Genomic DNA, 27,949 nt, shown 5'->3' with positions numbered 1-27,949 from the left:
TTTCAAATTCTGAAACTCTGAATGTCAAAAATGTGTTGATTTCAACTTCATAGCCAGCGATACAGATGTCATCACATAGTCTTTAATAATACTGTGCTGTACTGGCAGCTGTTGAATCAGTCTACACAAACAGCAGACAAATGGTGAACATTACAACAAATGGTGTGCACTGTGATCACGGAGGGTTAAATACTTGTGGTTTACAAAACACTACAAGATAATTACATTAACAGTGTTCACTGAAAAACTAAACAGCAGGCAACAGACAGGATTCAGAGTTATTGTTCAGATGTCTCTGCCACAATTTCAGAGACACAGTAAGTCAAGCAACAATCACAGTTAAGACTTTCCAAAAATGTTTAAGTTACGTGCACTATGGCAGCAGATTTGTGAGCTCACAGTTGATCAAAACATGAATAAAATATACAAACTCTTTTCACAAAAGTAAATTTCACAACAAAGAGGTGACACATCATTCCCGTAAAAAATTTAGAAGCCATTAATGGGGCTTCTGGATTGGAGAAATCCCAATCAGTCAGAGTTCGACCATAGATATCTATGGGAAATGTGAACTTGGAGGCTGCAGGATTGAAGATTCCCCTCTATTGTCCAGCTCGTTCTGTAGCCTGGTGAGATTAGACAGCTCCTCCAGCTCCTGAAACTGTCTATCAGTCTTGTGGCTGACCAAGGAGCGGTAGAAATGCACAGCAAAGACTATGAAGACTAAACCAAAGGGGACCATGATAGAGGTGGAGGTGATGGCAGCTGCCACACCTGACGAAACTGTGTTATTGCTGGACTTGTTGGGCTTAACAGGCAAGAATTTGACCCAGCAGAGTAGAACCACTTCGGCTAGGAACAGCAACGTACCAATCACTGTAGAGAAAGCCCACGCCAGCTCGATGTGTCGATGCATTCGCTCGTGTGGAGACTCCTTCACAGAGTTGAGGTTGTGGACATTGCTGACAGCCTCAATATTGGGCAGAATGCAGGTGCTGACCATCAGAGCGAACAGGTGGACAGCCACAAGCACAGTGGTGCAGGCACTGAAGGCAATGAGTAGGGCAGGTGGGTAAGGGTAGCTGTTGTCAAGCTGCACTTCCACCATCGCCACCTGGATGAACAGGATCAGGAAGAGAACAGGGGAAGAACTTCATACACGTGACACTGCTGCGTGATGTGAGCGGTTAATCTACAGGACCAATTGAAGACAACGTTACCATAGCAAATCCAGATAGTAGGGCTGATGTCCGGCTGGAAGCCTTCAGTTTAGCTCGGCTCAGGTACAGCTTCCTCCAGGACAGAGCCTGCAGCGAGTGCTCGTTCAGACTCATGTCGCGCCTGTTAATCAAAGGACTGGACGAGCGGCGCGGACGTAGTTACCAAGTTACTCCTGCGGAACACGATGGAAACAAGCCTTCAACATGCCAACAGTGTAACGTTACACTTACAAAACATTTCGCCTCGCCAGCTGACGGAACTGCGGAAGCTATTCTCTCACCACTAGTCTCCGGCGTGTTGTGCTGCCGCCTGCACCTTACATTACCCATAAGGCTGCGCGCTCTGAAGGGAACATCCGCTTGCTGTTGGTTACGTTTTGCCTAGTTGTGTTTACTAATCAGCCCCGAGTCAGCACGATTATACTACCACGTTTAACGTGCAGACGCTGTCAAAATATACGATTTTTGTCAACTCTTCACAGTCGAACGCCCTCTCACACCAGCCCACGTGACGTACGTCATGTCCATCGTACAGAAACAGACTTATTAAAGAAGAATGAATGAAAATGGATAAAAAGCAGCTTTTTTTTGATAAGGACATGCTATTTCATTGCCTTTTTTGTTGACACTACAGCTGAGTGAACTGTTAGATATTAATGGTTTAAACGTATTATTTTTCTTTTGCCATCGATTTCAAACAACAGCGGCTGAGCTGGAGGGATTAATGTGCTTTCTTTGTGCAATCAGTTGAAAAGCAGTGAAGTAACATGCCGTGACGTTGTCCAACAATGTTTTGGTTCCTGGCGGTGACGTAATACACAAAAACATGGTTCCCTTGTTTTGAACCCGAAAAGCGTGCTAAGTGCTTCTTTAACTTCACTACGCATGAAGATGCTTTTCGGAAATTGAATGACGGGAGAGGATTTTTAAGAGACGATGGCTCAGGCCGTGGAGACGTGTGCTGAATCCGGACGCAGGCTGGTGTGTAGCTACCATCTGCCGTGTTAACGTTAGCTTATGAAGCGAGATTGGCAGCGAGCTAATTAGTTAGCTAAGCTAACGCTTGCAACTGTAAACGTTGGCGTGTTTGTCAACTCACTTGAGCTGTGCAAGTTGGACGCCATGAGGAAAAAACGACATATCTTGCACCGTAGATGTTTTAACTTATCTTATATTTGTAGTTTATCGACTGCGGTGGTTAAAACAAAATAAACCAACAATTCCTGGAGAAAAATGACATTTGGTCGTTATGGAGTAACGTACAAGCATTCACAGGACAAGTATCAGTTAAAGCCCGTTATACTTGACGTCACATTCAACAGAAATATGTTCCTGTAGTAACGTGCTGTGAAAAGCCAACCTGAGTATGACCTCACTACAGTTGCAAAGTTAGGAATGGAATAAATGTTTAATGGTTGTGCATCAGTCACCTTAATGGACCCAGAAGGGTCGTTGTGACGGAAAGAGTTTGTATGTTTGCAGATTTGTCATGTGAAATGAGCTCGTTTTCTTTTTCTTTTTTTTTAATGGCAGCGCTCCATCTGCCGGAGGATGTACGACGAGAACGAGGATTTGTCTGATGTGGAAGAAATCGCAAACATTAGGGGGTTCAGCGTGGAGGAGAAGCTCGTCAGTGACAGCTACAACGCAAAGTTCGTCAGCTCGCTGGAGGGTAAAGGTAAAGTGACACATTGCACATCATATTTCCTTCTTCATTAAGTCTTGTTACTGTTAGGTTTTCATATACGTCTAATGTCTTTAGAATAATAAAAGTGTTCTGTCCTCTGTGTTGCAGACTTCTCTTATGAATATGTGCAAAGGGAGGCTCTTAGGGTGCCCCTCATTTTTAAAGAGAAAGATGGACTGGGGATCAGGTTAGAGGACACATCTGGTTACAGAGTTATTAGTGCTCACAGTGTTTATTGAACCCATGTATTATTTGTTGTATCTATTAAATATTTTTTTGTAACTTTTTGGCAACACATGTAACAGATTACACAAGTGATATCAATCACTCTTGTTTTGATTTACACAGAATGCCTGATCCAGAATTTACAGTTAGTGAAATTAAAGGCTTGGTTGGTAAGTTGAACGCTTCACACACACACACACACACACACACACATACAAAAATATGGCTTTATTTATGTAGCAGTTAGAGGGGGTTATATGAAAACCAAAAGCATATGTGCATCAAGAGGGAAGGAAAGCATCCAAGATGATAATTCAGAGAATAAGAGCCAGGAGTCAGTAAGTTTTCAGCCTCTGGGAAAGTCTAAATGATTTGCCATGGTCATGCCAGATAACAAATCTCTGAGAAAGTCGTGAGAAGGCTGGATTCATCACACTTGTTGGAGCAGCCCTCCTAAAAATAAAAAGTGTCTGAATTGTGCGCAAAGTATTACACAGGCTCATCCATGACCATATTTAGTTCCTCAGCCAGTTTTCCGGGGAATTTAAAAAAAAAAAAAATGTGACAAAGACACGTGTTCAAAGTACCTCAACTATGCTGGAGTGCATTTGCAAAAGCAAAAAGGCCCTTTTTTAAGAACTTATAAAGAATCACTTTTATGCATTGTGGAATACAGTTTATAAAATAAAAAAGCTGCTGTTTTATATAAAATACTGCACCTAGTAGACTGATTGTAAACTATGATGAATATAATCTACAAAGAGGCAATAAATATTGTTAACAGTTTGTTCAAATTACATAAATAATTGTTTTCTAATTGTTATGATTAAATTACTGTTTGTCTGCCTGTCATATAATATGTTTATATGTGTGTATGATGATTACAGTATGAGTTTGTCCTTGTCTGTTTTCTTACATTGTGGGGTTTTCTGTGTACTCCTGTAAAAACGCAACATGCTTCTAGCTACTGTCTTAACAGTTGTATCTGTTTATGTTACGTAAAAATAGGATGAAACAATTTTCCAATTGCAATTTTATAATTAATGAAAATACAACTGTGTGTCAAGTGAAGCAGGAGAGGAATGAAGTCAAAACACGAAAGGGGTTTAATTGCTCCATCTAGTGGGGAAGATGGTGAATTACAGGGATCCGTTATGAGCTACTACTACTACTACTATAAATCTCAGCATGTTAGACAGTTAGACATATTATATTAAATGTTAATGGCACTTGAAGTTCTCATAGGTATAATTTTAACTTGTCTCCTGGCTGTGGCTTGCAGGCAGTCGTCGGTCTGTGGACGTTATGGATGTAAGCACTCAGAAAGGGACTGAAATGAGCATGGCTCAGTTTGTCCGTTATTACGAGACACCAGAGGAAGAGCGGGACAAACTCTTCAATGTCATCAGCTTGGAGTTCAGCCACACCAAGCTGGAGAATCTCATCAAGCGGCCCACAGTGGTAAATATCCCGTAACACTCTCTGGAGTTATGATTATTGAAGGTCACAAATCAAGACTGTGATTGATGGCTAAAAGTGCAGGTTTGGTCACAGGTGGACCAAGTCGACTGGGTGGACAACATGTGGCCTCCTGATCTGAAACAAAGCCAAACAGAAGCCACCAATGTCATCTCAGAGATGAAGTACCCTAAAGTGCAAAGGTATGACTTTAGAGCTTTGTGTTTCTGTAATTCATGAAAGAATATCTCTCAAGTTTTTTGTCAGTCCCCTTGGAGAAAATTGCTACTTCCATGACAGTAAATACAATTTCTCCTCTCATCTGAAAGTCTCATGTATCGCTCCATCATTTCAGAGCGCTGCATGCCGTCGGTGTAATCCATCTCCTGTGAGTGCTCCTGATTGTTGCTAGGCAGCAGAGTTTCTCCATGGTTGAGGATGGTTTTGTAACAGCTGTAGTCTGACTGCAGAGAGCCCTATTAGCCAATCAGCTGTCAGCATTTGCTCATAGTATAACAGTCAAAACCAATTACGGCTTTCCTTTTACCCTCAGTTGCGTACTAACACAGCTTTCTACCCTCTTGTTTTTCTGTTGAGTTCTGTTTATTAATTCAATTGTATTTGATTGAAAATCCTCAAATTTAGATAAGTGCTGGTGTAAGGGATTGTGTTTTACATACATGGAATAAATAAAGATGTATTTGATTTTTTTAATTTTTAAAAATCCAATATGGATACAAACATCTTTCATTCGACAGCCACTGCTGGTGGTTAGTCAATTCGTTTTTTTGCTGTTACAGTGATGCTTGGTGTCAGAGCAGATATGATGCAGAACTGGTGCTTTAGTAGTAGTACTGGTAATATTGGTATTAGTGTTTATAATACATTGTGCTTTTTTGCAAGTGGCTGTATTCACCAGTTCTTACCTGCATACTGTGAAAAACATCTGTACCGTAAGCAGTTTGAACTGCAAAGGCTTTCATTGTAATAGAAATTTTTAGTTATAATGTAGCTGAAATTATTTGTTCATTTTCGATTTCGATTGAAAGAAAGAAAAATTGTCAAATATTATTTAGTTCTAGCTTCTCAGCTGGGAGCATTTTGCTGCTGTTCGTTGCCTTCTGTGATTGAAATCTTGAATCTTCAGTTCTGGACTAAAGGAAGCAATGTGCAGACGTCATTTTGGGCTCTGACAAGGGCGGATTTTTGCATATGGGCCCCAGGAGGAATAGTCAATGCTTAACTTGGTGCCAGGGGGGATCCTAATAAAAAGAAAAGAAAGAAAGAGACATGTCCTTACCAATATTTTGGGAGACAGAATATCCCTACTAATATTTGAGTGAATTTATGTGCATTATCTTTGGACTACAGTCAAGATAAGATAATTCCAATGTATCCTCGCAGAGGGTACTCTGATTTTACAGAGAATCTTCAGAAACTCAAAAAAAAGTTTGGCACTCTGCTCGTGCGACAGTCTTCTGTGAATGCTCTAATTAATAATCGTATTCTTTGATTTTGAAACAGTAGTCACAGTGCTTGTGTCTTTCAGTGCACAAGTGCTTAATTGTGTCTGGAAACATGTTCAGGAGAGTTCAGGAGAGGATAAACTATATAGTCTTAGTAGTGATGTTATTCAAAATGCATTAAAATGGAAAACTAATTCCAATGAGCAGTCAAAAATTCTCAAACATTCTGGGCAGCTGTTCTATGTGTGAAACTGTGATGAGCTGGAGGCTGGAGACCAAGTTAGCAGTGGTGTAGAAGGAGCTCTCTGTCTGTTGTATCTGGCATGATATCACCACACCATTCAGCATCTTATCTGACTCATCTCTGAGATTGCTGGTAGATGTTTGTACTGTTGGCTAACTAGCTCTCCATTTGTTTCAAGTAACTGTCATATCATTTCTCTAGGAGGAGGCGCAACATAATGCTGTTTACTGATTTCCTTGGTAATGTGTTGTTTTCCTCATTGGTTAGATATTGTCAGACAAAGAGAGCTGCTCCCATCGAGCGAAATTACTGAATCATTTATGTCTCGGAGTGCTAATCACTCCTCAATTAATTTCCAGAGGAGAGATGTCCTATTGTGAACAATTTTCTATGCTGTAGTGCTCTTGTGAGTGATTTCTAGTGGAGGATTCTGTTGGTAGCTGTTGTTTTCAGCACAATCAAAACATAGATTGCTGCTGTCTTTTAATTTGGTTGAGCTGTGTTTTTCCTTTTTTACATCTAAATATTTATGTCAGTTATGTCTTCACTACTCGACTTGTCTGCACTGTGACTCTTTTGAATGATGTTGTTTTCTGCTGTAGGTATTGTCTCATGAGTGTGAAGGGCTGCTACACAGACTTCCACATCGATTTTGGGGGAACTTCCGTTTGGTATCACGTATTCAAGGGACGGAAAGTAAGTTAATCCTAGTCTCTTATAACATTTTTTAAGAGGTCTACCTCTTGTCCTGCGGTGGTGTCTCTATTGAACTGTTGGCAACGCTGCTACACTGCCTCCACGACGACTGGAGGTAGTGCTTTGTGCGTGCCAAGCTTTCAGAAAACATGCAGGAATATGGACAAATACAACGCAGAGTTAGGACAGAGAGCTGCGTTCATATCCGTGTGCATACCAAACACTGAGCATTAATGACCCTTTACCTGAAATGCTATTTATCTATCTTGCGTTTTTCGATTTTAGCATTAGGGTTTAAAAAGACCAATAGTGTCAGAGTTGATATTTGACCTTCCCTTCCCTCGACTGTACAGTATAACCTCTAAATATGAAATCTGCCTCTCCTCAGGTGTTTTGGCTCGTGCCTCCAACCCCTCACAACCTTGCCCTTTATGAGGACTGGGTCCTTTCGGGCAAGCAGAGTGATATCTTCCTGGGAGACCGAGCTGATGGATGCCAGAGAGTGGAGCTTAAGCAAGGATACACCTTCTTCATCCCATCTGGTGTGTTGGCATGGTTGTTTTAAAGTAGCCAGCAGGAAAAGATTAGCTGCGACTTCAATAAACCACAATGCCGAGCTCAGCCTGAATATCATACAATCCATTTAGCTCTGTGAGTTTGCACGAATCCTCTTCGTGTTCTCTTACTTCATTATGTGTGTTTGTAATTAAGGTTGGATCCATGCTGTCTACACTCCTGAGGACACACTGGTGTTTGGAGGCAACATTCTGCACAGCTTCAACATTCCTATGCAGCTCACCATCCATGAGATAGAGAATAGGACTAAGGTAGGAATGCATTCTGCACTGTGTAGCCAGACAGACAAGGAAACAAACTGTTCCAGGGATGAATGAATCTCTTGGAGAACTAGGGGGAGGTGAGTTCTGGAAAATGTGAGATGTGGTGTGAGGGCAGAGATGAAGTAAAAGAGTCAAAAAGAAAACAGTTGGTATTAAATTATGCAGTCATGTTATATAATACAAGTGGGAATAGATGGAAATGTCAAAGTGAGGTTGTAAGTAGTTGAAGCTTGAGAAGGAAACTTCATTCTGATGATCAATTACATTGTCTGTCTCAGGAAGAAAAATATTATTTTAAGATATCAGTGTGATGTTCACCAAACTCCATATTACAAAACACTGTTTTTACTTTTTGCAGAAAACATGACCCAAGCACGAAATATGACCTGCTTCTGTCTGCTTGGATTTCATGGATCATGTTTGCTGTTTTATTCGTGGAGTACACGAGGCTTCCTTATGGCATTTTTTCAAAAGAATAATAATCACATTTTTTTTCCTGCAGAAGCGTGCATGTTTGTTTGTTTGCAAGAGAGACACGGCTTTCCTGCAAGAGTAATAATCTTAGCCTTGCCATCTCTCTGTGCTGCTGCTGTCAGTAATACAGATACAAACACAAAGCTCTGGTTACATGTGCATACATTGGCAAAACATCGTTTTTTGGCTAAAGAAGTCTAGCAGCACTAATTCCCCTCTCAGATGCTTTCGATTACATGAGCAACACTAACTAGATAACCAAAGTGCAGGTCAAAATTAGTTGTTGCACTGATGCTAGTTTCGTCCCTGTTTTCAGGTTCATTCCAAGTTCCGTTTCCCCTTCTACTATGAGATATGCTGGTATGTCCTGGAGAGGTACCTGCACTGCCTGACCAAAAGGTCCTACCTGTCTCAGGAGGTCCATAAAGAGCCTGTTATAATGGGTGAGTGTAATAAAGTAATGTTTTTTTAATTTCTCTTGTGTGTCCCTGGATACTGTTAAAAATCTTGTACTGCAGCGAGTTATTAAATCTTTTATTAAATGTATTAATGATGAACTTTTCTGCACTAATTTGTCCTGATATATTCTACCAGGCTCTGTAGCAACACTGCAAGACACAGTCAGACATACTTATTTCTAAGATGCGGATTGTCTAATTTAGAGATGGGGCGAAAAAAAGATTTAATTTCGGATGGATAGAAAAACAGATGGAGTGATGACGTTATTGTTGGTCTTCTTCTTCTTCTACTTCTACCCTTACATCTTCTTCTCCCTCTTCTTCTTTGTCTTCTTCTTCTTCTTCTTCATCACCTTTGAACAAACCCACAAATGTAGTCATGTCTCCCAGTTGCTCCTCAGGTAAATTTCTAAAACATGTTTTTGCCCACTTCTATTGGACATACTCAGAAATTTGGCATTATGGATTGCCTGCTGTGTTCACAATCAAATGTGTCATGCATGCTGTTTTAGTGCCATGCTTGATCAGTGAATGAGTCATTCTTTGCTCTTGCCATATATTTCTGCAGGTCATGGTGCTCTTCCGATACAAAGAAAGTACAATGTGGACTGACATGTTACAGCTTTCTTTTTCTCACTTTGTCCCCTCAGACAATGAGGCAAAAACAAACACAGAGAGCCCCTCCTCTGACTCAAGGAGCCAGGACATAAACGAGGACTCATGTGAGACTCAGGTCAGAGATGACCAGGGTGAAAAACCCGAGAGAGTCACCCAGGATGGCCCCTGTTCACCTGACAACCGGAGGGGCCAACACCTCAAAGCTGTTTTATCTGTCGACTCTGAGGACAGCTGTAACCCCGGCTCCACCTCTCTGGATTTCCCCCAGACACCCTCCGACTCTCCGGCCTCAGAGTCTCAGAGTAAATGGACGCATTTGACCGAATTTGAACTGAGCGGACTCAGGACGCTGGTGGAGAAGCTGGAGTCGCTTCCTGAAAATAAGAAATGCATTCCAGAGGGAATCGAGAACCCACAGGCCCTGCTGGATGACATGAAGGTAAGGGACAAAAAGACAACACATGCACACAGTATGGTACACAATTCAGTAGACATGACAGAGCACTCCTTCACTTTAAATGTTTCCTCTCTGCGGCTGTCTAGGCTGTATTGAAAGAACACGCTGACGATGACCCAAAATTAGCGCTCAGTGGAGTTCCTGTTGTGTACTGGCCTAAGAAAACTGTAAAGGTAAGAATATCAAAACTGCAGTGTGAGACTTACTTTTTGCTTTTGCCCCAAACATTGTTCTTCATCTATATTTCAGGCTTTCAAATTAAGATTTCTGAAGCCTTGTTGATGCAATTTATTCTTCATTGATCTGTGTTTTATTACAGTTTAAACATCCATGCTTGAGGTTATTCCCCCATTTCACTTTCAAGGGAGGCACTATTTCTCTTCATGCTGTTTACTTTTCTCTCAGTCACCTGTCATCAATTTCAATCCCATTTACTCTCTCTTCCCTCTGTCGCTCCAACACTCACTGCACTCCCTTCCCAGAGCACTAGATGTACTTATTTGCATAACTTTGACTTGGCAGGCTGCTGTAATACCTAATTAAGTATGTAATGAGTTTTTTTTAGCATAACTTGTTCTTGCATCTCTCCATACACCCACTTATATAAAGTACGTTTTTGCTGTAATCCACACAGTTATTTTCTCACACTGTAGACGATTTTAAACACTTGTTTACTATGAACACAAACTATACTATGACTCATTTTTCAGACCAGATTTCACACCTCTCATGTTTGTTGTTGCACTTCAGGCTCATTTTGGGCTCAAATTGGTTGTAGATTTCACACTGACAGCTATCAATATGTACAGAAATGTATAGGCAGTGTGTTCACGCTTTACGCTTTTTCTCCTTTAGAAATTAAAAAAGTTGTTATGAGTCCTATTTGCCTGTCAGTGCAGACGGGGTGGGAATCTCTAGGCACCTTAAGATATTATTTGTTTCAAGGCAAGTTAATTTTTATAGCAGCATTCAGACACAGGACAATTCAAAGTGCTTTACAGGAATGCATCAAAAACAGGACGTTCAGAAAATGTTAAATGCATTTAAAAGACACAAAAACAAAAAAGCAAATCAAAAAGTTACAGATCTTTCGTACATTACAAGTAGATCATCGACATATTTAGGGCCAAGGCCATTTCATGTTTTATAGACTAGTAATACCATTTTAAATTCTATCCTTTGACACACAGGAAGACAGTACAGTGGTTTAAAGACCACTGAAATTTGCTCCAACTTCCAGGTGTTTGTGATTCTGATTCAGGCGACTATGATGCGATGAAAAAATGATTAATTGAGGCATTTTTCAAAATTCAGTCTTGCAGAATTATTAAAGAGGATTGCAATGTTGAAAAATGTGTTTTCATATTTCCAATTTTTGACCCAAGCTTCAAACGGATGTGGGAGGATGTGATGAGCTGTATATGAATATATGGGGGTGATTTCTGTTGGTGTCATGGACCCCCTGGATTCCCCCACCCGTCCCTCCAAAAGGCCAGCTGCTGGCTGTGGGGCCTCTTTGTGTTTGCCTTTGTAATGAGATGCCATCTGGCTCCATTGGCTGTGTCGGGCCTGCTTGTCTCTCCCTGTGATACACATCATGAATATGACAACACCTTTTCAGCATTCTCTCTTCCCATTGGACAGAGGCAGACTCCCCCCCCAGTACATATTCTTATACACAGCAGCCTCCCATTGGCCCCGTGCTTCCCAAAGCCCTCCTCTTCTTTGGGGAGTTGCTCCATATTTATGAGGCAGGCTCGTCTGTGTTTCCTACATCTGCTTGTGGTATTGTGGAGCTGTGGAGCAGGAGGGGAGGGCTGTAGGCCAGGCAGCGGTATCAGGAGTAGATGGAGGAGGAGACTGCAGCCATGTCAGTTTGCTGTGAGCTGGACGGCGTGTGAAAAAAAAAAAAGAAACAGCCATGGCCATGTCGCTGAGCGCTGATGATGAGGACTACGACTCAGACTCTGAGCAGGTTAGCACACCGAACCCCTGCAGGCAGGCAGGCAGGCCACCAGAGGAATGCTTGTGTCAGACAGAGCAGTGTGCAGCATCACAGGGCAGCGAGGGAACAGAGCTACCTGGAGAGAAATGCATTGATTCAGTCTTAGCATCTGTGCTTGGTGTTTGTTTTTTGCCAATTTTTTTTTTTGTTAAAAAGAGGTTTGCTGTGTGTTTGTGTGCATGCATGTGTGTTTTCTTCAGGTAAAACCAGCAATAGCAGAAGGCTGTGTTTATATAGCTCAGAGCCTTGAGGCTGCTATTGGCTGTTTCAAAGCAGAGAGGCAGAGGAATGGGAATTCATGTAGATGCAGAGGATGAATCTTTCATGGGCTGATTGTAAAAGCATCAGATACGCGTGTCAGAATGTGTGTGACAGGAAATACTGATCATTTTACAGAGAGTCATCATGAAGGATATTGTTCAGTGTAAATGGCTGAGAGGTCTTAGATGAGACCTGCTTACGCTGCAAGAAATCTGTTTTTGTTCATTTGAATATTTCTTCTACTTAACTCCGAGCCACACCCCCCTTTGCATTAACTCTGTGGCTGCTTTTTGATTAGAAAAAACACCGACTACAGACAACTGACTCCGTTCTGCAGTTAACAAGATCAGAAAAAACATTCAGTCCTGTTTCGTCCTGTCATTTAAACATATGATATGCTTAAAACTCTTTAAATGGCACTCAAACATACTGGAGTCGCATTAACTTGCATTTTAAGCAGCAAATGTATTTATCATGTCACAGATAGGACACATCAATCAATCCAGGAGTCTACTTTTTCAACCTCGACAGCTTTTTCAAGTCACTCGTGAAGATATTAATGATTATTGCAATGATCGAAATTTACCGCAATCAACTTATCCAGATTGTTTAAATCTCACACTGTCCCATCCCTAATAAAAACCAAGCAGTTCATTCTGAACAACTTTAATGTAACTGCCAGAACACCTGCTTGTATCATAACCATCTCTAAAGAATGCTCTGCAGACTTTTTTATTTTTTTACTTTGTTGCTGTGAGTCACTCCCCAGCTTTTGAGTAACTATACACTCCAGAGGTTTTATTATATGACATTGTGATTATTTTGACAGACACTACAGTTGCGTTATGAGTCACGATCAGTGGGAATAATCATTTTTACATCTTGGCTTTCAGTTATAAAATCACAAAATTCACGATGGTGTGACATTTCTGGGGGTCTGTACTAAACAAACATGTTTTTCTCACTTTTGGAAAACAAGATGTGTAGGTCAGGACATGTGTGCAGCACTACAGTGCTTCATTATAATGCTGTTCACACATTTCACCTTTATCCAAAAAGAAGTGCAGCTTCTGTCATTTGAATATTGAACTGCTTATATTGCAATTTTGATAATATGTTGATTGACTGTGCAGCCACACTTAAGTCATATGGAAAATCATGGGTTAAATGCTCAAACTGTGTAGTGGAGCAGACTCAGGTCTTAAGATTGACAACATATGTCACTTAAGCTTAATAGGAACGTAATCCCTGCAGAAACTTGTGAATCCAATGCTTCACATATATTATATATGAATATATGTCTATATAGGGAGAAAAGGTGAAGAGAAATATGAAAATGGGTTTATGTCAGCATATATCAATTGCAACCAGCTGTCTGATTTTAATAAAGCAATGTGTCCTGATGTTTCTGCAGTCTGCGCTCAGTATGCACTCTTCGGCGTGTGTTTAAGGTGATGTTAAGTACATCCACAGTAATTGATTTCCACTGTTCTCTACAGTAGCACGAGAGGCTGCTGAACACCAGAGTCTCTTAATGTTTCCCAGCTGTGACGAGCCAAAACAGAAAAAACTAAAATCAGTATTTTGTGTATGTAATAGCTACTACCTCTGGTCAAGGAAAAAAAAAACATCTGAGGCAAAGAGGCAGCTATTTCTTTGGTGGTGGTGTTGTCAGCATCTCCTGTCATTTAGTTTGGGGCATCAGGGGGTTATCTGATTTAGAGATCGCTCACTTAGCAGACAGAGGGGTTTAGAGAGGATTTAGGGGGCAATATGGACAGCTTTCTGAAGTAACTTTTCATTTGCTGTCTCCACTTTAAGTTTAAGTTACAGGTGTAATCAGACATTATTAAAGACAGTACAAATTACACTACAGTGTCTGGCTCTCTGTTTTCAAATGTGATCTGATATTGGCTTATTGATCACAACTCTGACCTATCAAAAGCTGCTTTACAGATCCTAGACTGTGTCTTTCTCAAGGATATTTAGTCTCATTTCAGTAGTCTTGTATAGCAGATCTCCCATCTGTAATCCCTACGAACACCCCCGGAACAGTCCAGCCCTGCCCCCCACCTCAATACCTCACTCTAATCCTGTCTGATAACCACATAGCTGTCAGTCTGTTTCATGGCATTTGTTTGAATAAATTATTGTAACATGGCTAAGATCTAGCCTGCTTTCTGTTCCAGAGTCTCATTACAGTTCTTATTGGTTACAAGTCTGTGTGTCATAGACTGTTCTGTTAGGGAATGGGACGTGGCTGTTGCTATGCTGACGCTAGGAAAAATCTGCACTGCTGCCGATGTAACTAAAGAAATCCGATCTTCATTTCCAAGAGCTGCAGTCTTTTGCTCTCCTTGTTCTTTCATCTCACACGTTGCCACACATTTTTGTCTCATGTGGCTCACTTGGCAGTGTTTTGACATGTGGTTTTCATGCTGAGAATACATTGTTGTGGTTGTGAGCCTGAGAAGGAGCAGAAGATGTAACAGTAATGATGGAGATCAAAGGCATCTCCATTACTCAGTTCTATTAAATAGAGCACATTTAATGTGTAGTGTTATAAATCAGCCTGCACGCCCCCGAACACAGAGTAATGTGTCCTAGTGATCCATGTGTGAAATGAAGCCATAAGTGCAGTTTCTCTTTGAAGTAGAAACATGCAAAGCAAGTGTAGTGCTAAATTTGGAAGATGCCTTCAGGGACATTCTTGATGTGTTTGTATTCTCCTGGATGCTGTGCCTTAACAGCCAGGAAAAATGTGTCTTTGTGTGCAGCACCTTGTGTTTGTGAATGTGTGTATGTATATACAGGTGCAGGTGCTGTTTCTGATAAGCATGGGTCTGTGTTTGGAACTATTGACCCAGAGTTGCAAAGAGCCAAGAAAAGATCAGGCAGCGCCGCCTACAGCCACCATACCACTGACCCCCGTTGAGTTTATGTTTTGAAAATGTTTTTGTTACATAACATGATTGTATGTGTTTGTTGTCAAGCCGTAGCACCAATATTAAACACAGTGCAGTGTAAAGCAGAACATTAGATCAACGTGATATTCAGAGTGTAATACAAAGCGTACACAAGGTACAAGGTAATTTATTTATACCATACAAGACAGGGTTACATATCAAAATGGACGTTAATCAACTCCTTAATGCTACAGAAATTATAGACCAGACATATGCAGTTATTTATATACAAACAAACGTAAACCCTATATTTTAGGAGCATATGTTGGATGTAGCTTAACATCCCTGAATTTTTAAAAAATATATAAATGTATCCTTCAACAACAAATTAATTATTATGAGCTTCATGTCTGTTAGTGAAATATTTGATTTTTCATTTTAATTACATGACACTGTATCCTCTCCATCCCGCCAGCCTCGGCCTCCCAACCGGCCGAAACCTAAGATGGCAGCTTCTCCTGCATCAGCAGTCAAGCTGTCAGCCAGTCGGGGAACATCTGGTGCCAGGAGGAGAAGGACTCGCTGTCGGAAGTGTGAGGCATGCCTGCGGACGGAGTGCGGAGAGTGCCATTTCTGTAAAGACATGAAGAAGTTTGGCGGGCCGGGCCGTATGAAGCAGTCCTGCATCATGAGGCAGTGCATCGCTGTGAGTTCAGAGTTCATAGTGATTCACTTGTGATATTCCCAGGAAGTGAAATGAAGAGGTTGTCATTTTGGTAAAGACGCTTCTTTGCTTTTTTAGATTTAAAGATTAAAAACCCCCTTTTCATGTCAGCTAGGAAGGCGATTAGCTTAGCTTAGCATAAAGAATGAAAATGGTAGCAAACTGCTAGTGTGGCTAGCACTTCTTAAACTCACATGTCATATCTTGAAATGAAGTGTTTTCCTGGTGTCTAGTAATCAAACAAAGAATTAAGGAAGTCACTGCACCCGGCCAAGAAATGGTTCCAGCATGTAACTCCTAGTAAAACTTGTTAATTTTCCAGATTGTTTGTGAACAGATTGAACAAATCAGGTATGACACATTGCTTAGTGAGCTTTAGAGATTCTGGACGGCCTCTGCTTCCAGTATTTGTGCTAAGCTAAACTAGCCGCTTACTGGTACTAGCTAAATAGTGAGTGCACATTTGGTTTTAAGTATATTTCTCAAAATTCCAAACTATCCCTTTTAAAGATTTCTTGATGTTTATGGCTTTCTTTCAATTTCAGATGCTTTAGTGTTGGGGTGTTTATGTTGATGGCTGTGAGGTTGTTATACACATTTACACATATTTTTTAACATAAGTTAAAAAAACATAGCTGTAGCAGTGGTCACAAGGGGCCATAGAGTGAGAAGGAAAGACAAAGATGTGTTCGTATATTTCAGCACCACGGACAGAGACATGTGGAAAGTGAATTGAATGTTTCTGCTATATACAGGATATACGATGATGAGTAGAATCAGTTTGATTGGCTAGTTTAAAGAGGAGAGTGCAAGAGACTTGGCGTCTTTCCCAATGTCCCACACTTGGGGTCTTAAGCTCTTTAGTAACTGTCCCACTTTTAAGTTGTGCCAATATCCTTAACCCACTCTAGATGTTCATTTGAGCTGCTTCAGAGCAGCACTGAGTACAGAGCATACAGAGCCACCACTTATCACAGTCAGCTGTGCCACATTTGAACTTTTAGGACATACTGGATTCAGTGAATATAATACAAGGTAAATCGGATGAAATGCTCAATTTGAAATATGGTGTTAGATTATGACATACCAAGCATCCTGAGTTTAAATAGCAGCGATGACTAAAGACATTAAAGAACACTATAACGACTGAATATTTGTAATTCTACTGTATTAACTGACTCTCACACTGGTGTTAAAAATGGGGGTAGTATTGAGTGAAGGCTCCTCTAGAGTGCACATCAGTATTACATCACTCAGCTTAGAGTTTTTTGTTTTCCGGTCTCTTAGTTGAGTCATTTGAGTAGGCGATTACAAGCCATGGCAGTGAAATGAAACTGTGTTTTGCTTCACATTTTGAGCAACAGTAGTATCAATATACTGTTAAAGCTACAGGTAGCATGAATATAAAACACTGCAGAAAGCTAACTTGCTTGAGTGCAGCATTTAAATTGAAGCCTTGTTAATGACCGAGAGGAATTGTTCCAAAAGAGGACATACATTTGAAACATAAGCCAGATCTTGCCGTCTCTGTTTTTTCCCCTCCAGCCCGTCCTGCCCCACACGGCAGTGTGTCTCATCTGTGGAGAGGCAGGGAAAGAGGACACAGTGGAGGACGAAGAGGAGAAGTTTAACCTCATGCTCATGGAGTGCTCCATCTGCAATGAGATTGTCCATCCAAACTGTCTTAAGGTAAATGACTCGGTATCAATATGTATTAAAAATTGTCATCATCAGCTATGTTCTTAGAATGATTGCGCTGTCGTATCTGGACCAGATGTACCCCCCTGATTCTGGCGCGCTGGGATGCTTGTATAAAACATAAATAAGAGAAGAGATTCTAGTGGTTTACTGCACATATCCTGAGTCCACTACATTAACTCTGACACTAAAGCACTTGTAGCAGCAGAGAAGGCCTTAACTAAGAAGCATTTTAAATGTAGGTAGGTAGCAGCTATCACTTTAATATGGATACAGCAGCTCTGTGCACAAAATAATGATTTAATTTTAACAGTGGAGCTCCTGTCTGTTGCTATTTAACAACTGCCCCCACAAAATCCCACCCATACTGAGGTGACTAAATGGCCAAAATATAATAATGTCAGTTTGTATTGAATTTATTAAATACTACTACTCAAATACAATTATTCATCCCAGTATTTTAGATTTTACTTTGATGTATTTGATGAGCAAGTATTTGTAATTTCTAACAAGATACTTTTAAATGTATTTATACAAATGCCTGATTGTTGATTTATAATTTTTTTCATATCATATCAATTCTTGATGAACATTAATCGAACAGAACAAATCAAAGAAAAGTTGAGTTGCAGCCATCGGTACAGATGTCTTTTTCCACTACAACCTCCCATATGGCTCTTGTAAATCCCATCTATGCTGTGTTTAGATCTCCTTTTCAGACAAATGTGTTGACCTCAGTAAATCCGGCAGAATATATGCAGTAGTCAACCTCTGTTGCATCCAGTTATTGGCGTGACCCTCCTTTGATTGCATATCAAATGTGTTTCGGGTAGAATGTGTCTCATCAGAGCCTGAAAACACTAGTGTTAATAACTCTGTGCCTCTGTGCTCTCTTTGTTCAGGTGAAAGATTCAAATGGAGTAGTCAACGATGAGTTGCCAAACTGCTGGGAGTGCCCGAAGTGCAACCATGCCGGGAAAACGGGGAAAGTAAGTACCTGTGTGGACTTTAATTCTCTGTGTGTCTAAATCGTGACATAATCAAACAATCATTATCATAATCAACTGTGTCTCAGGATCTCAGAGCCAGAGAAATAAAGTTGTGCTCTTCTTTTTTCTAACCTTTTGGCCTCAAAGCAAAAAAGGGGGCCAGGGTTTAAATATGCTTCAAACCTCCCCGGCTCTCTGCTGAAAGAGCCGCGGTTAAACCGGGAGTCAAAAGAGGAGCCCGAACCTCCGATGGTGGCTACAGCAACTGTTACTGCTTTGACTCCCACGTCTGCTGTGAAGAGGAAGGCAGAGCGGGACGAATGTCCCAAGAGGAAAGAGGAAGAGCCTCCAAAGAAACGCCCCCCGCTGTTGATTCTGGATGGTACGCCTAGGCCGAGGCTAGAGGACAACCCTCTAAGAAAAAAGAGGAAGCTTTTTGACACAAATGATGAACCTGCCATTGTAAAAAAGAAGGTAAGCTCCAAATATAATTAAAGATAAAGTTCACTATGATAAAAGTAAGCCTATAATGATGACTTCCAGTTAAGGCAACTAAAAATCACAAACACAGTGGGTTAAGTTCATTTGAGGTATCTGAAATCACATTATTGGCTGCCTCTTCCCCATTACACCAGTGTTTCACTTGGCTGCATTAAGGAGAAGAAATTGTTGATAATTAAATATTAATTTTAACAAAATAATCTTACCCTGAGGTCCATTGAGTGGCTGTTCTGAGGCTTTTGATCATATCACAATCTTCTCATGAATTTAATCCTAAATGTTTAAGTTCTCTTGAGCATTTTCCATTCCATGACAGCTGGAGCAAACGCCATCGCTGATGCTTTTTAAAAAAGAAATTCGGCCAGGCTTTATTACAGTGTCACGCTGTGTTTCATTTGCAAAGGAATGAAAAGTTTACTGTGAATATTACAGTGGGGGAAGATACTGTAGAGCTGTGACCAGGATGGGTGAAATATATAAAAATGTCCAAATGCGCTGCAGAAGAGTTTCTCAACTTTTGAGGTCGAGAATTAAATTGAATTGCAATAGGTCGGCTTTCACTAAATCTATTCGCAGCTTCCTTAAATGTCACGAGAAAAGAATATACAGTTGATTAAAATATGCATAAAGTCAATACAATCTGACAAGATAATTACATTCCTTCTTTCTTAGAAGAAGCTTTTAAAACCAGAGGATCCCTTGGCTCCAAAGCTGTTGCGGCAAATCAAGACAGAGAACGATCAGGGAGATGAAGAAGACGACCAGGAAGAACATGATGATGGATTCCCCTCAGACAGGATTCATGTAAAGGAGAAGAATGAGTATGATGAAGAGGACCAGGAAGAAGACGAGGAGGTAGAGGAGGAGGAAGAGGAGGTGGTGAAAAAAGAGAGGGAGAGCAGTGCAGAGGACAAGCCCAAGCTCCTGTTAAGTCCATTGCTAAGAACATCTGCAGCTAGAGAAACTGAACAAACCTCCTCTAACTCTCCCCGAGCCGGACCGAGCAGCGAGTCAGGAGAAGCTCAGGAGAAGTGCGCTGTCCAGCCAAAGCCTCGCCATCAGCGCCGACGCCTCCCCAACAAAGAGCTGAGCAAAGAGTTCAACCAGGACATTCCAAAGACAGAAGACGGTCTGTCCAACCAGAACCACAGCTCAGTGAAGACAGAGGACATCCCAGCCAATCACAACCGACGACCACTGAAGACTGAGGACTCTGTGACCAATCAGAACCGTAAACCACTAAAAACAGAGGACTCGACCACTAACCAGAGCCGCAGGGCACTTAAAACGGAGGAGGGTTTGGCCAACCAAAACAGGCGACCGCTGAAAACGGAGGACAGCCTGGCCAACCAAAACCACAGGCCTGTAAAAACTGAACCCGAGAACGAAGTGGACGACCAAAAGCCGAGGTGGCCTCTCAATAACGGCGGCAGCGACCTTGGTGATTGGCTGCGACACAGAGGACGGGAGGTGAACGAGACGCAGCGTGGCTACTCCCCACTCAGCTGGAACAGAAGCGCGCAGATCACACCCATATGCCCTCGTCCACTCCCCTGCCGGTCGCCGCCAAAATGCATCCAAATGGAGCGCCACGTGATCCGGCCCCCTCCCATCAGCCCCCCGCCCGACAGATTGCCGCTGAACAGTGATGAAGCGCACGTGATGCGAAGAGAGATGTGGATGATGGTGTTCGGTCACCTCGCTCACAGAGATCTTTGTGTCTGCATGCGCGTGTGCAGGACGTGGAACAGATGGTGAGTACGAGACGTACGGTAGAGCTCAGGAAGGCGTCTTCACGCACTCTTCATCATACAGCGTCCGTCTGTAAACACCCTACCTTTTGTCTCATCAGGTGCTGCGACAAAAGGCTTTGGAAGCACATCAATCTGAACCGCTGCAAGTCCATCACACCACTCATGCTGAGCGGTATCATCCGGAGACAGCCGGCAGCTCTGGACCTCAGCTGGACCAACATCTCCAAGAAACAGCTCAGCTGGCTCATCAACAGGCTGCCAGGTAAACGCATTCGACGGGCTCAGCACTGCTCAGGGTTTGTGTTTGTAGGAAAATGCCAACAAATGAGATAAAGGTTCATTTTTTTGGCGGGAAATGAGAGGACTCTTAGTCATGATGTTGTATTTTTGGCATGTGATAAATATCACATGAAGGTTGGTGTACGAGCCAACCCTCCCAATTTTCCCTGTAGACTCACTTTTATCATAGCTCTCTACCAGTGATCTACAATTCTCCTATATTTCTCCTGATTTGTGACAGTTTTTCACACTTTTTCACCTATAAGTTATCACAGCTCGTTTCCATACACTGTGAAGTGCGAAGTCGGCTGTATTGTTGCGCCTTGATCTGCTCGGTGAATGAGAGAGGGACATAGAATTGGAGAGGAAGAAAGAATATTTACAGACATTTTAGATGCCCTGGAGAAGAATTCACATTGTTTATGCAAAGTTTTAAAGGAAAAACTGCCATATTTAAGGGGGAAGGATCCCCAGAACCCCACTTTGGTTTTGAAATTCTCTCTTTTTTTGAGGTCTTAAAGTTGGCATGTCTGTGTGTAGGTTTTTGGGATTTAATGATACCAGCATCTCAAACTTTGTTACAATACTGGGATAAAAAGAGATGGTCAATACTGCTTTTTTTTTATAGCTTTGGCACTTAATACAGTTGAATGTGGATATTGTATTGTTTTAAACACAAGTATCAATAATTTGACAACCTTAGTAGCTTCTGAGATTATTTGGAAATCCATTCAATCTCACTACTTAATTCTAATAATAACGTTGATAGAAAGGAAAAACTCCCAGATGAAAAATGAACCATGTGAACTGAGAGTTTTATTAAAGGGAAATGACAGTTTCCTACTTGGCAGATTAATTTTAAATGTTCAGCTCTGTTGTTAGTTGTTATGAAAAGACCTTATTTGACAAGTTAAATGAGGAGATATGGCAACACTTTGATACCGTTTGCACATGCAGTGATTAAACCAAATGAAACATACATTTAACCATCGCAGCTTTGAGTAAATGTCTTTATGTTTGCCTCAATGAAGACTCCAAAAGTTCATGACCTGAAGGTAGTTACTTTTTCATGTGCAGTTTTTTAATAAGTTTGTTCCCATATGGCTCCTCTGTCTGGATAATTGCATCCCCTGAGGCTCCTGAATTCAGATGGTTCATTTCAGCTGCTTTTCTTTGTTACTTATATGTGTCTTTGCCGGATCATTCAGCTAATTAGATAAGAATACTCATTGCTTCTGTGTTGGTTTATTTTGTGACCTCGGAGTGAAGAAAAGTGGGGCACGTTTCCTTACCAGACTGAATGAGAGTCTGCAGCATATTTAGCTTGCAGTGTTGCTGCCTGTGGCCTCGTAGAAAAAAAAAGAGATTTACAGAAGATCTTTGTTGTTGTAGCTTCATTTAAAACACAAGGTTGTTCGTGTCCTCGCCGTCCCCTGCAGGTCTGCGTGTGCTGCTGCTGTCAGGATGCTCCTGGGTGGCCGTCTCTGCTCTTTGCACCTCCAGCTGTCCTCTTCTCCGAACTTTGGATGTTCAGTGGGTTGAGGGACTGAAAGACGCCCAGATGAGGGACCTGCTGTCGCCCCCTACAGATAACAGGCCAGGTACCAGCCTGCCTTTTACACACACACACACACACACACACACACAAACACATTATCCAAACAGCTTGAGGTTTTGGTGGCTGAATGAGAGAACGTGTAATTAATGAGAGAAGTGCTTTACTTTGTAGTTCTCCACCTTGGTTGTTGTCAAATCCAAAAGTGTTTAATTATCATCAGAATTAAAGATAGTTATATTCTGTATTTTTTCTTATTTATTGTCAAAAAGAGCAAAAGCCATTAATACATCAGTCCGTCTCTTAATACTGGTTTTCAGTTCCAAACCCAGTCGTTACTGCTAAATGTGAATGAGTCTCAACGATACGCTTCAGTTTTAAAGTAGGCTAAGTAAGTTCTCTAAAAGGCTTGGCACTGTAGGTTTTTTTTTTTCTTTTTTTTAGCAAAAGTTAATCAAACTTGAGAAAATAGCACATTTGTTTGGGACTATTTTCAGCCACGGATCAACACACAATTGGTTCTCCAGTGATTATTTTCAGCTGCAGGATGGTGTGTGTGTGGGATTTACTCAAAATAAACTACTGTGCTCGTGTTCATCATAATGAACGAGTGCGGAAGTGTGCCTCATTAATGTCTTTTTAATAGTATCTGAACGACAATGGAGCTCTGTAGTAAAGAGGAATAAACTGTATCAGACTATAGATACACAGATAGTACTTGTTAGAAGGATCATTTAAAGTAGACCTGTTGTGCTTTTTGTTTTTTTTCCCTTTCCTTTAGTAACGGGAGCTGCTCTCTCCCACAGCAAAACAAACTAACAAGAAAAAACTATGAAATCATTATCTACTTATTATTAGTAAAATAAGTAAATCCTGACAAGTACAAGGCTCCTATATAAGATATATCCTCTAAGTCTTTCTCCATCCCTCTCTTTGCAGGTCAGTTAGACAACAGGAGTAAGCTGCGTAATGTGGAGGACCTGCGCCTGGCAGGCTTGGACATCACCGACACGTCTCTACGCCTCATCATCCGTTACATGCCCATGCTATCCAAACTGGACCTCAGCTACTGCAACCACGTCACCGACCAGTCCGTCAACATCCTGACTGCTGCCGGGACGACCACCAGAGACTCGCTCACTGACATCAACCTGTCAGGTAGGAGCCTGTCTTTGCTGGCTGTAAGTCTCACTTGCTCCCCCTAATGGCTAAGTTTTGAATTGATCAAATGTGTTGAGTCCATGAATGTAAAATCAAACATGTGTTTAGTTTGAGGACCATACCGGTGTTTCTGCATTTTTAACCTTTTTGTTTTTACTTTACACTCCAGCAGGAGGACATGCTTAGTTTTACAATGATTTCCTCTGTTCCAGACAGAAAAAGGTTTAATTTTTAGAGCATTAAGTTGTGTCATTGTCAAAAGCTGCTCACGGGAAATCTGCTCCTTAAATCGAAGTTTGTTTGGAAGATTGTGTTAAAAAAAAAAAACACGTCTTAAAACATTTGAATTTTTATGTGAGAAAAGACGGCAGTTTCTTTGGCACACCTTTGTAACACTAATGCAACAATCTTGCACAAACATGACGCTCTAAATGTTCAGTTATTGTGTTAGTTTGTGAGGCCGTCGCTTGTTCCGTCAGATGCATGAAATTACGTAAAAGCATAAAAAAAAAAAAAATTTAAATCAATTTTAATAGAATTGTATCAGTTCATGGCATTTATCGCAAAGTGCCCATATGTATCTTCTAGTTGTCTATGAATCAATGGTCCATTATGGACAAAACAGCTAAAAAGGCAAATGCACTTTCTGTTGGAGTCTCCACATTTATCCTGAAAGTACTGATCACCATAAGTAGGCTTTTTAAATTCCATTAAATTCCTAGGATAACCTAGAGGGCGGCTCAATCCACGCATGTCGTAGCTCATGCCAGTGCAGGTCCCCGTTACGCATCACTTGTTCTTTTTCTCCTAACCCCGTTTCTCCCTGCAGTCTGTAATAGGGTCACGGACCAGTCGCTGACCTATTTCAAGCGCTGTGGCAGCATATGTCACATCGACCTGCGATACTGCAAACAGGTGACCAAGGAAGGATGCGACCAGTTCATTGCAGAGATGTCCGTCAGCGTGCAGTTTGAACTCATAGAGGAGAAACTGCTGCAGAAGATCAGTTAGGCAGAGGAGCACGGGAGAGAATGTGTGACACTCACAAGTGGTGAAACTACTGTCCACACGGAGGCAGCAGACGACTGTGTGCTCGTGGGGAGCGGTCGCCGATGAGGACGGCGTCTGTTCCCGTGCGGCCGGTGTGAAAAAGGGAAAGCCGTGCTGCTGAGCCAGAATGTATAAAAAGAGATGGAAATCTTGCAAAAATATTTCTGTTGTTGTTTGCACCTGTTTATATAAGTTATTTATTTCTTTATATTGATTGTTTGTGTATTGTATCTTGATTCCCTTTTTGGTGTTTATAGATTATTTTTTGTTCCAATGCAAAGTGCATTATAGAGTAATACTATTTTTGTATCAGAAAGTGTTTCATACATTTATGTGCAGTATTGATTGCACCATTGTACAGTATCATACCATTGAAATTGATAATCAATCGGCATTACTGTTAAGCTCTTTATTGTTGAGAGGCAAAGGTCTATTTGTTGCCAAACTGTAGGGCGGTAGCTTGTGTTTGTGTGGGTGTTATTTTTATATTTTATTATGTGTGTCAGTGCCCTTTTTCTGATTGGAGGTACTGTACATTTTGTTTTCCAGATGTAGAGGTTTAAAGTTTAAAAAGTTATTTGCACTGATACAGTAAATATGAATACATGAATGTGTTCACACATACACTAAACAGTGTACAGTGTATAAAGCATATTTTTCCAACACTAAAATGTTCTGCTAATTCTGCTAACAGCTTCTAGTGAAGTGGGTCACATTAAGACCTGCATACAAGCGTGTCTATCACTCTTTAGTATTTATCGGTTCTTTGTGGAAGGAGGCGTTTTAGCTCTGCATGCAGCAAAGACATATGTTTACACCACAGTAACTGTAGTAACTGTTGAACAATATAACCATCTGTCATTAGCCGAACTAGACTTAGTGGTGAATCGTACGAAATAAATAAATAAGAAATAAAGGACCAACAAAGTCCGCGATTAGGACATTAACAGTAGTAATTTGCATAAAGACTGTTCTCTCCCCCGTATGACAGTAGTGAGACGTGTAACTCAGGTGTCATCAGTCAAAAGGCTGAATGATAAATGGTATAAGGACTGTTTCTCTTATTTTCACCAATGATCCTGTTAATTCTGTACATTTAAAATTTCTCCTGACCCCAGATATTCGAGTCTAGTAATGTATCCTGTTTTATTTATAAATCCAGTGTGTCGGTTTTAGTGGCATCTAGCGGCGACGTTGCAGATTGCAATCAAAAGAACACCCCTCGTCTCACCTAGCTATAAGGACCTCTCTTCAAACCAGTATTTGATTTGTCTATCCGAGCTACTGTAAAAATGTGACAGTGCAACATGGCGGATCCTGTTGAACAGGACCCCACTTCCTCTGTAGATTTATTCTAACATAACAACTACCTAACAAACTACTAACAAAAACCCAACAATTTTTAATTTTCTTGTGATAAATCAAAACATTGTAATGAAAAATATATTCAGTTTTTGCCAATAGATTCCCCTAAATCCTACACACTGGACCTTTAAGTATATATTTGTCCAGTCCACATCCATGTCACTCTCCAGACATGAGCTTCTGACCACAAAGTTGAGACCAAATACAAGATAAACACTGTATTGTATGAGAAAGAATCATAGGCCCTATATGTACATGGCATTTAGACTGTACTATAGAAGAAGCGGCACAAACAACATATTTCTTAAAAGATTTGTGCAAGTGAAAATGGATGTTGTTTGTTCTTTTTTTCTTTGTCAGAGATTCCACAGAAAGACATTTATTTAACACTGGTTGCTTTCTTTAAAGTGAGTTCTTTACATTTTTTTTTATTTTTGATACCTTTTGAGTTTAATTGTCTTAAGATAACATATATTGTAACCTACTGTATCAGTCAGTCTAGTGCATTTATTAATTATCATAATATTAAAGGTTCTATATATGACATTCACTGCCACTAGATGTCGAACTAAAGCACCAGCATCTCAGACCAAATCAAGTGGGCGCGTCGACCACGCCTCTGCTGTTAAAGGCTGTTGCCCTCCTCAGAGTGACCAGGCTCAGCTGAAAAAAAGTAATTTTTACGTCGCAGATCATCCAACTCGACAGGCAACAAAACAAGTCTGCTTTTGTCAAAATAAAACCTTTACTTCATTGAGTTAACTGTGGAAATATTCAGGATCTGCATGCCGTTTTTCCCTCGCTGTACAATAGTAACATATTCAGCTTGGTAAATAGCCATTTTTTCAATTTGCAGTGACTTCAGTTCATATAATGGTTTCAGTAGGGTCACTTATTTCTTCTCTTATGTCTCTTTATGAACATGGTAACAACCGGCTACCAAAACAAAGAACAGAGAAACTCTGATTAAAACCCACACAGAGGGAGGGTGACCGTTCTCTGCTCAGGACGCCATTAAAGGGGCACCGTGTACTTTTGGAGAAGAAATTCAAAATCTGAATTGTATTGTTTACAATGAGGTAATAAAACAAACTGAATTATTTATCTCTTCCACAAGTGAATAAACAAGCTGTTCTTAGAGGACAAGGTCCCCAGAACACTGTTGCAAGCTAGAAAGGTGGCAGGGTCCGCCACGTATAAAAAGAGTAAAGCAGTATGAAACTGCGTTTGTCCTTTAAGGTCAGTTTGTTTATTCAGTCATAAAAAAAGAAGCAAGTTGGTTTATGAAGTTTGTTTTGTCATTTAACTTTTTTTTCGCTTCTGATCAAAATGTCTTCCTTCAGACTGCACAGTGCACCTTTAATGTTTGAAATCTCATATACAGAACCTTTAAAAGGGACATTTTTTGCTATTGGAACTTGTCTAGAAACATTTCTGACTCAACAGTTTGATAGGTTTCTGTTTTTTCTTGAAAACTTTTTAGAAATGATGTTCTTAAGGGGTTTTTTGTGTAACTTTTGAATAGCACTTGATATGGTTCAATGGATGGGTTTACATTTTCATTTTCTTTGTTATTTTTTTAATTATATAACCATGACTCCATGAATATTTTAGTACATTGCTGTAAATGTTCGATCTGTACATAATGTACATGTAAAGCCTCTAGGAAAAGTTAAGTCAGCCTTTGAGATATTAAATTCATTTTAAGTACTGAGCTGTGTGCATTTGGTCCATTGGATTTTTTAAGGGATTTTACATACAGATGAATCATGATTATTTGTTCTTACTGGTATATTGCTTATTTTAGATTTGTATACAGTTTATGTGAAAATTCAACATATGTCAACCAACAAATTGGC

The 27,949-nt window shown here is 40.7% G+C and overlaps 2 protein-coding genes across 7 annotated transcripts; one reads left to right on the top strand and one right to left on the bottom strand.

The window, feature by feature from the left end:
- Positions 1 to 60: 60 nt before the first annotated feature.
- Positions 61 to 2,461, bottom strand: orai1b (ORAI calcium release-activated calcium modulator 1b). 2 transcript variants are annotated; one of them, XM_037116384.1, is made up of 3 exons: positions 2,320 to 2,461; positions 1,221 to 1,393; positions 61 to 1,114 (listed from the first exon to the last, which is right to left on the bottom strand). In XM_037116384.1, the coding sequence occupies exons 2-3, from the start codon at positions 1,332 to 1,334 to the stop codon at positions 557 to 559; spliced, it is 672 nt and encodes a 223-aa protein (XP_036972279.1). In that variant the 5' UTR covers positions 1,335 to 1,393; positions 2,320 to 2,461; the 3' UTR covers positions 61 to 556. The 2 variants fall into 2 exon arrangements, with proteins under 2 accessions (XP_036972279.1, XP_036972278.1); XM_037116383.1 differs by lacking the exon at positions 2,320 to 2,461 and adding an exon at positions 1,502 to 1,648.
- On the top strand, positions 1,853 to 27,801 carry LOC119029524 (lysine-specific demethylase 2B). 5 transcript variants are annotated; one of them, XM_037116369.1, is made up of 21 exons: positions 1,853 to 2,201; positions 2,754 to 2,898; positions 3,016 to 3,094; positions 3,256 to 3,302; positions 4,415 to 4,593; positions 4,687 to 4,793; positions 6,903 to 6,996; positions 7,385 to 7,538; positions 7,708 to 7,823; positions 8,626 to 8,752; positions 9,418 to 9,824; positions 9,929 to 10,015; positions 15,490 to 15,720; positions 17,284 to 17,427; positions 18,339 to 18,425; positions 18,564 to 18,899; positions 19,599 to 20,680; positions 20,779 to 20,942; positions 22,399 to 22,560; positions 23,454 to 23,672; positions 24,505 to 27,801. In XM_037116369.1, the coding sequence occupies exons 1-21, from the start codon at positions 2,157 to 2,159 to the stop codon at positions 24,684 to 24,686; spliced, it is 4,194 nt and encodes a 1,397-aa protein (XP_036972264.1). In that variant the 5' UTR covers positions 1,853 to 2,156; the 3' UTR covers positions 24,687 to 27,801. The 5 variants fall into 5 exon arrangements, with proteins under 5 accessions (XP_036972264.1, XP_036972265.1, XP_036972268.1 ...); XM_037116370.1 differs by having other exon boundaries at positions 2,157 to 2,201; positions 18,573 to 18,899; XM_037116373.1 differs by having other exon boundaries at positions 2,157 to 2,201; positions 23,454 to 23,695; positions 24,505 to 24,681.
- Positions 27,802 to 27,949: the final 148 nt, after the last annotated feature.

The sequence above is a fragment of the Acanthopagrus latus genome, chromosome 12, assembly GCF_904848185.1.
Source record: "Acanthopagrus latus isolate v.2019 chromosome 12, fAcaLat1.1, whole genome shotgun sequence".
NCBI classification, from domain to species: Eukaryota; Metazoa; Chordata; class Actinopteri; order Spariformes; family Sparidae; genus Acanthopagrus; species Acanthopagrus latus.
This window is presented reverse-complemented; position numbering and strand designations above follow the sequence as displayed.

Coding starts and splice junctions, on each gene's coding strand:
- orai1b (XM_037116384.1), bottom strand. CDS start 1,334: ATGAGTCTGAACGAGCACTCGCTGCAGGCTCTGTCCTGGAGGAAGCTG. Junction 1,115..1,220: donor TACTATCTGGATTTGCTATG/GTAACGTTGTCT, acceptor CTGTTCATCCAG/GTGGCGATGGTGGAAGTGCA.
- LOC119029524 (XM_037116369.1), top strand. CDS start 2,157: ATGGCTCAGGCCGTGGAGACGTGTGCTGAATCCGGACGCAGGCTG. Junction 3,095..3,255: donor AAAGATGGACTGGGGATCAG/GTTAGAGGACAC, acceptor TGATTTACACAG/AATGCCTGATCCAGAATTTA. Junction 23,673..24,504: donor CACTGACATCAACCTGTCAG/GTAGGAGCCTGT, acceptor TTCTCCCTGCAG/TCTGTAATAGGGTCACGGAC.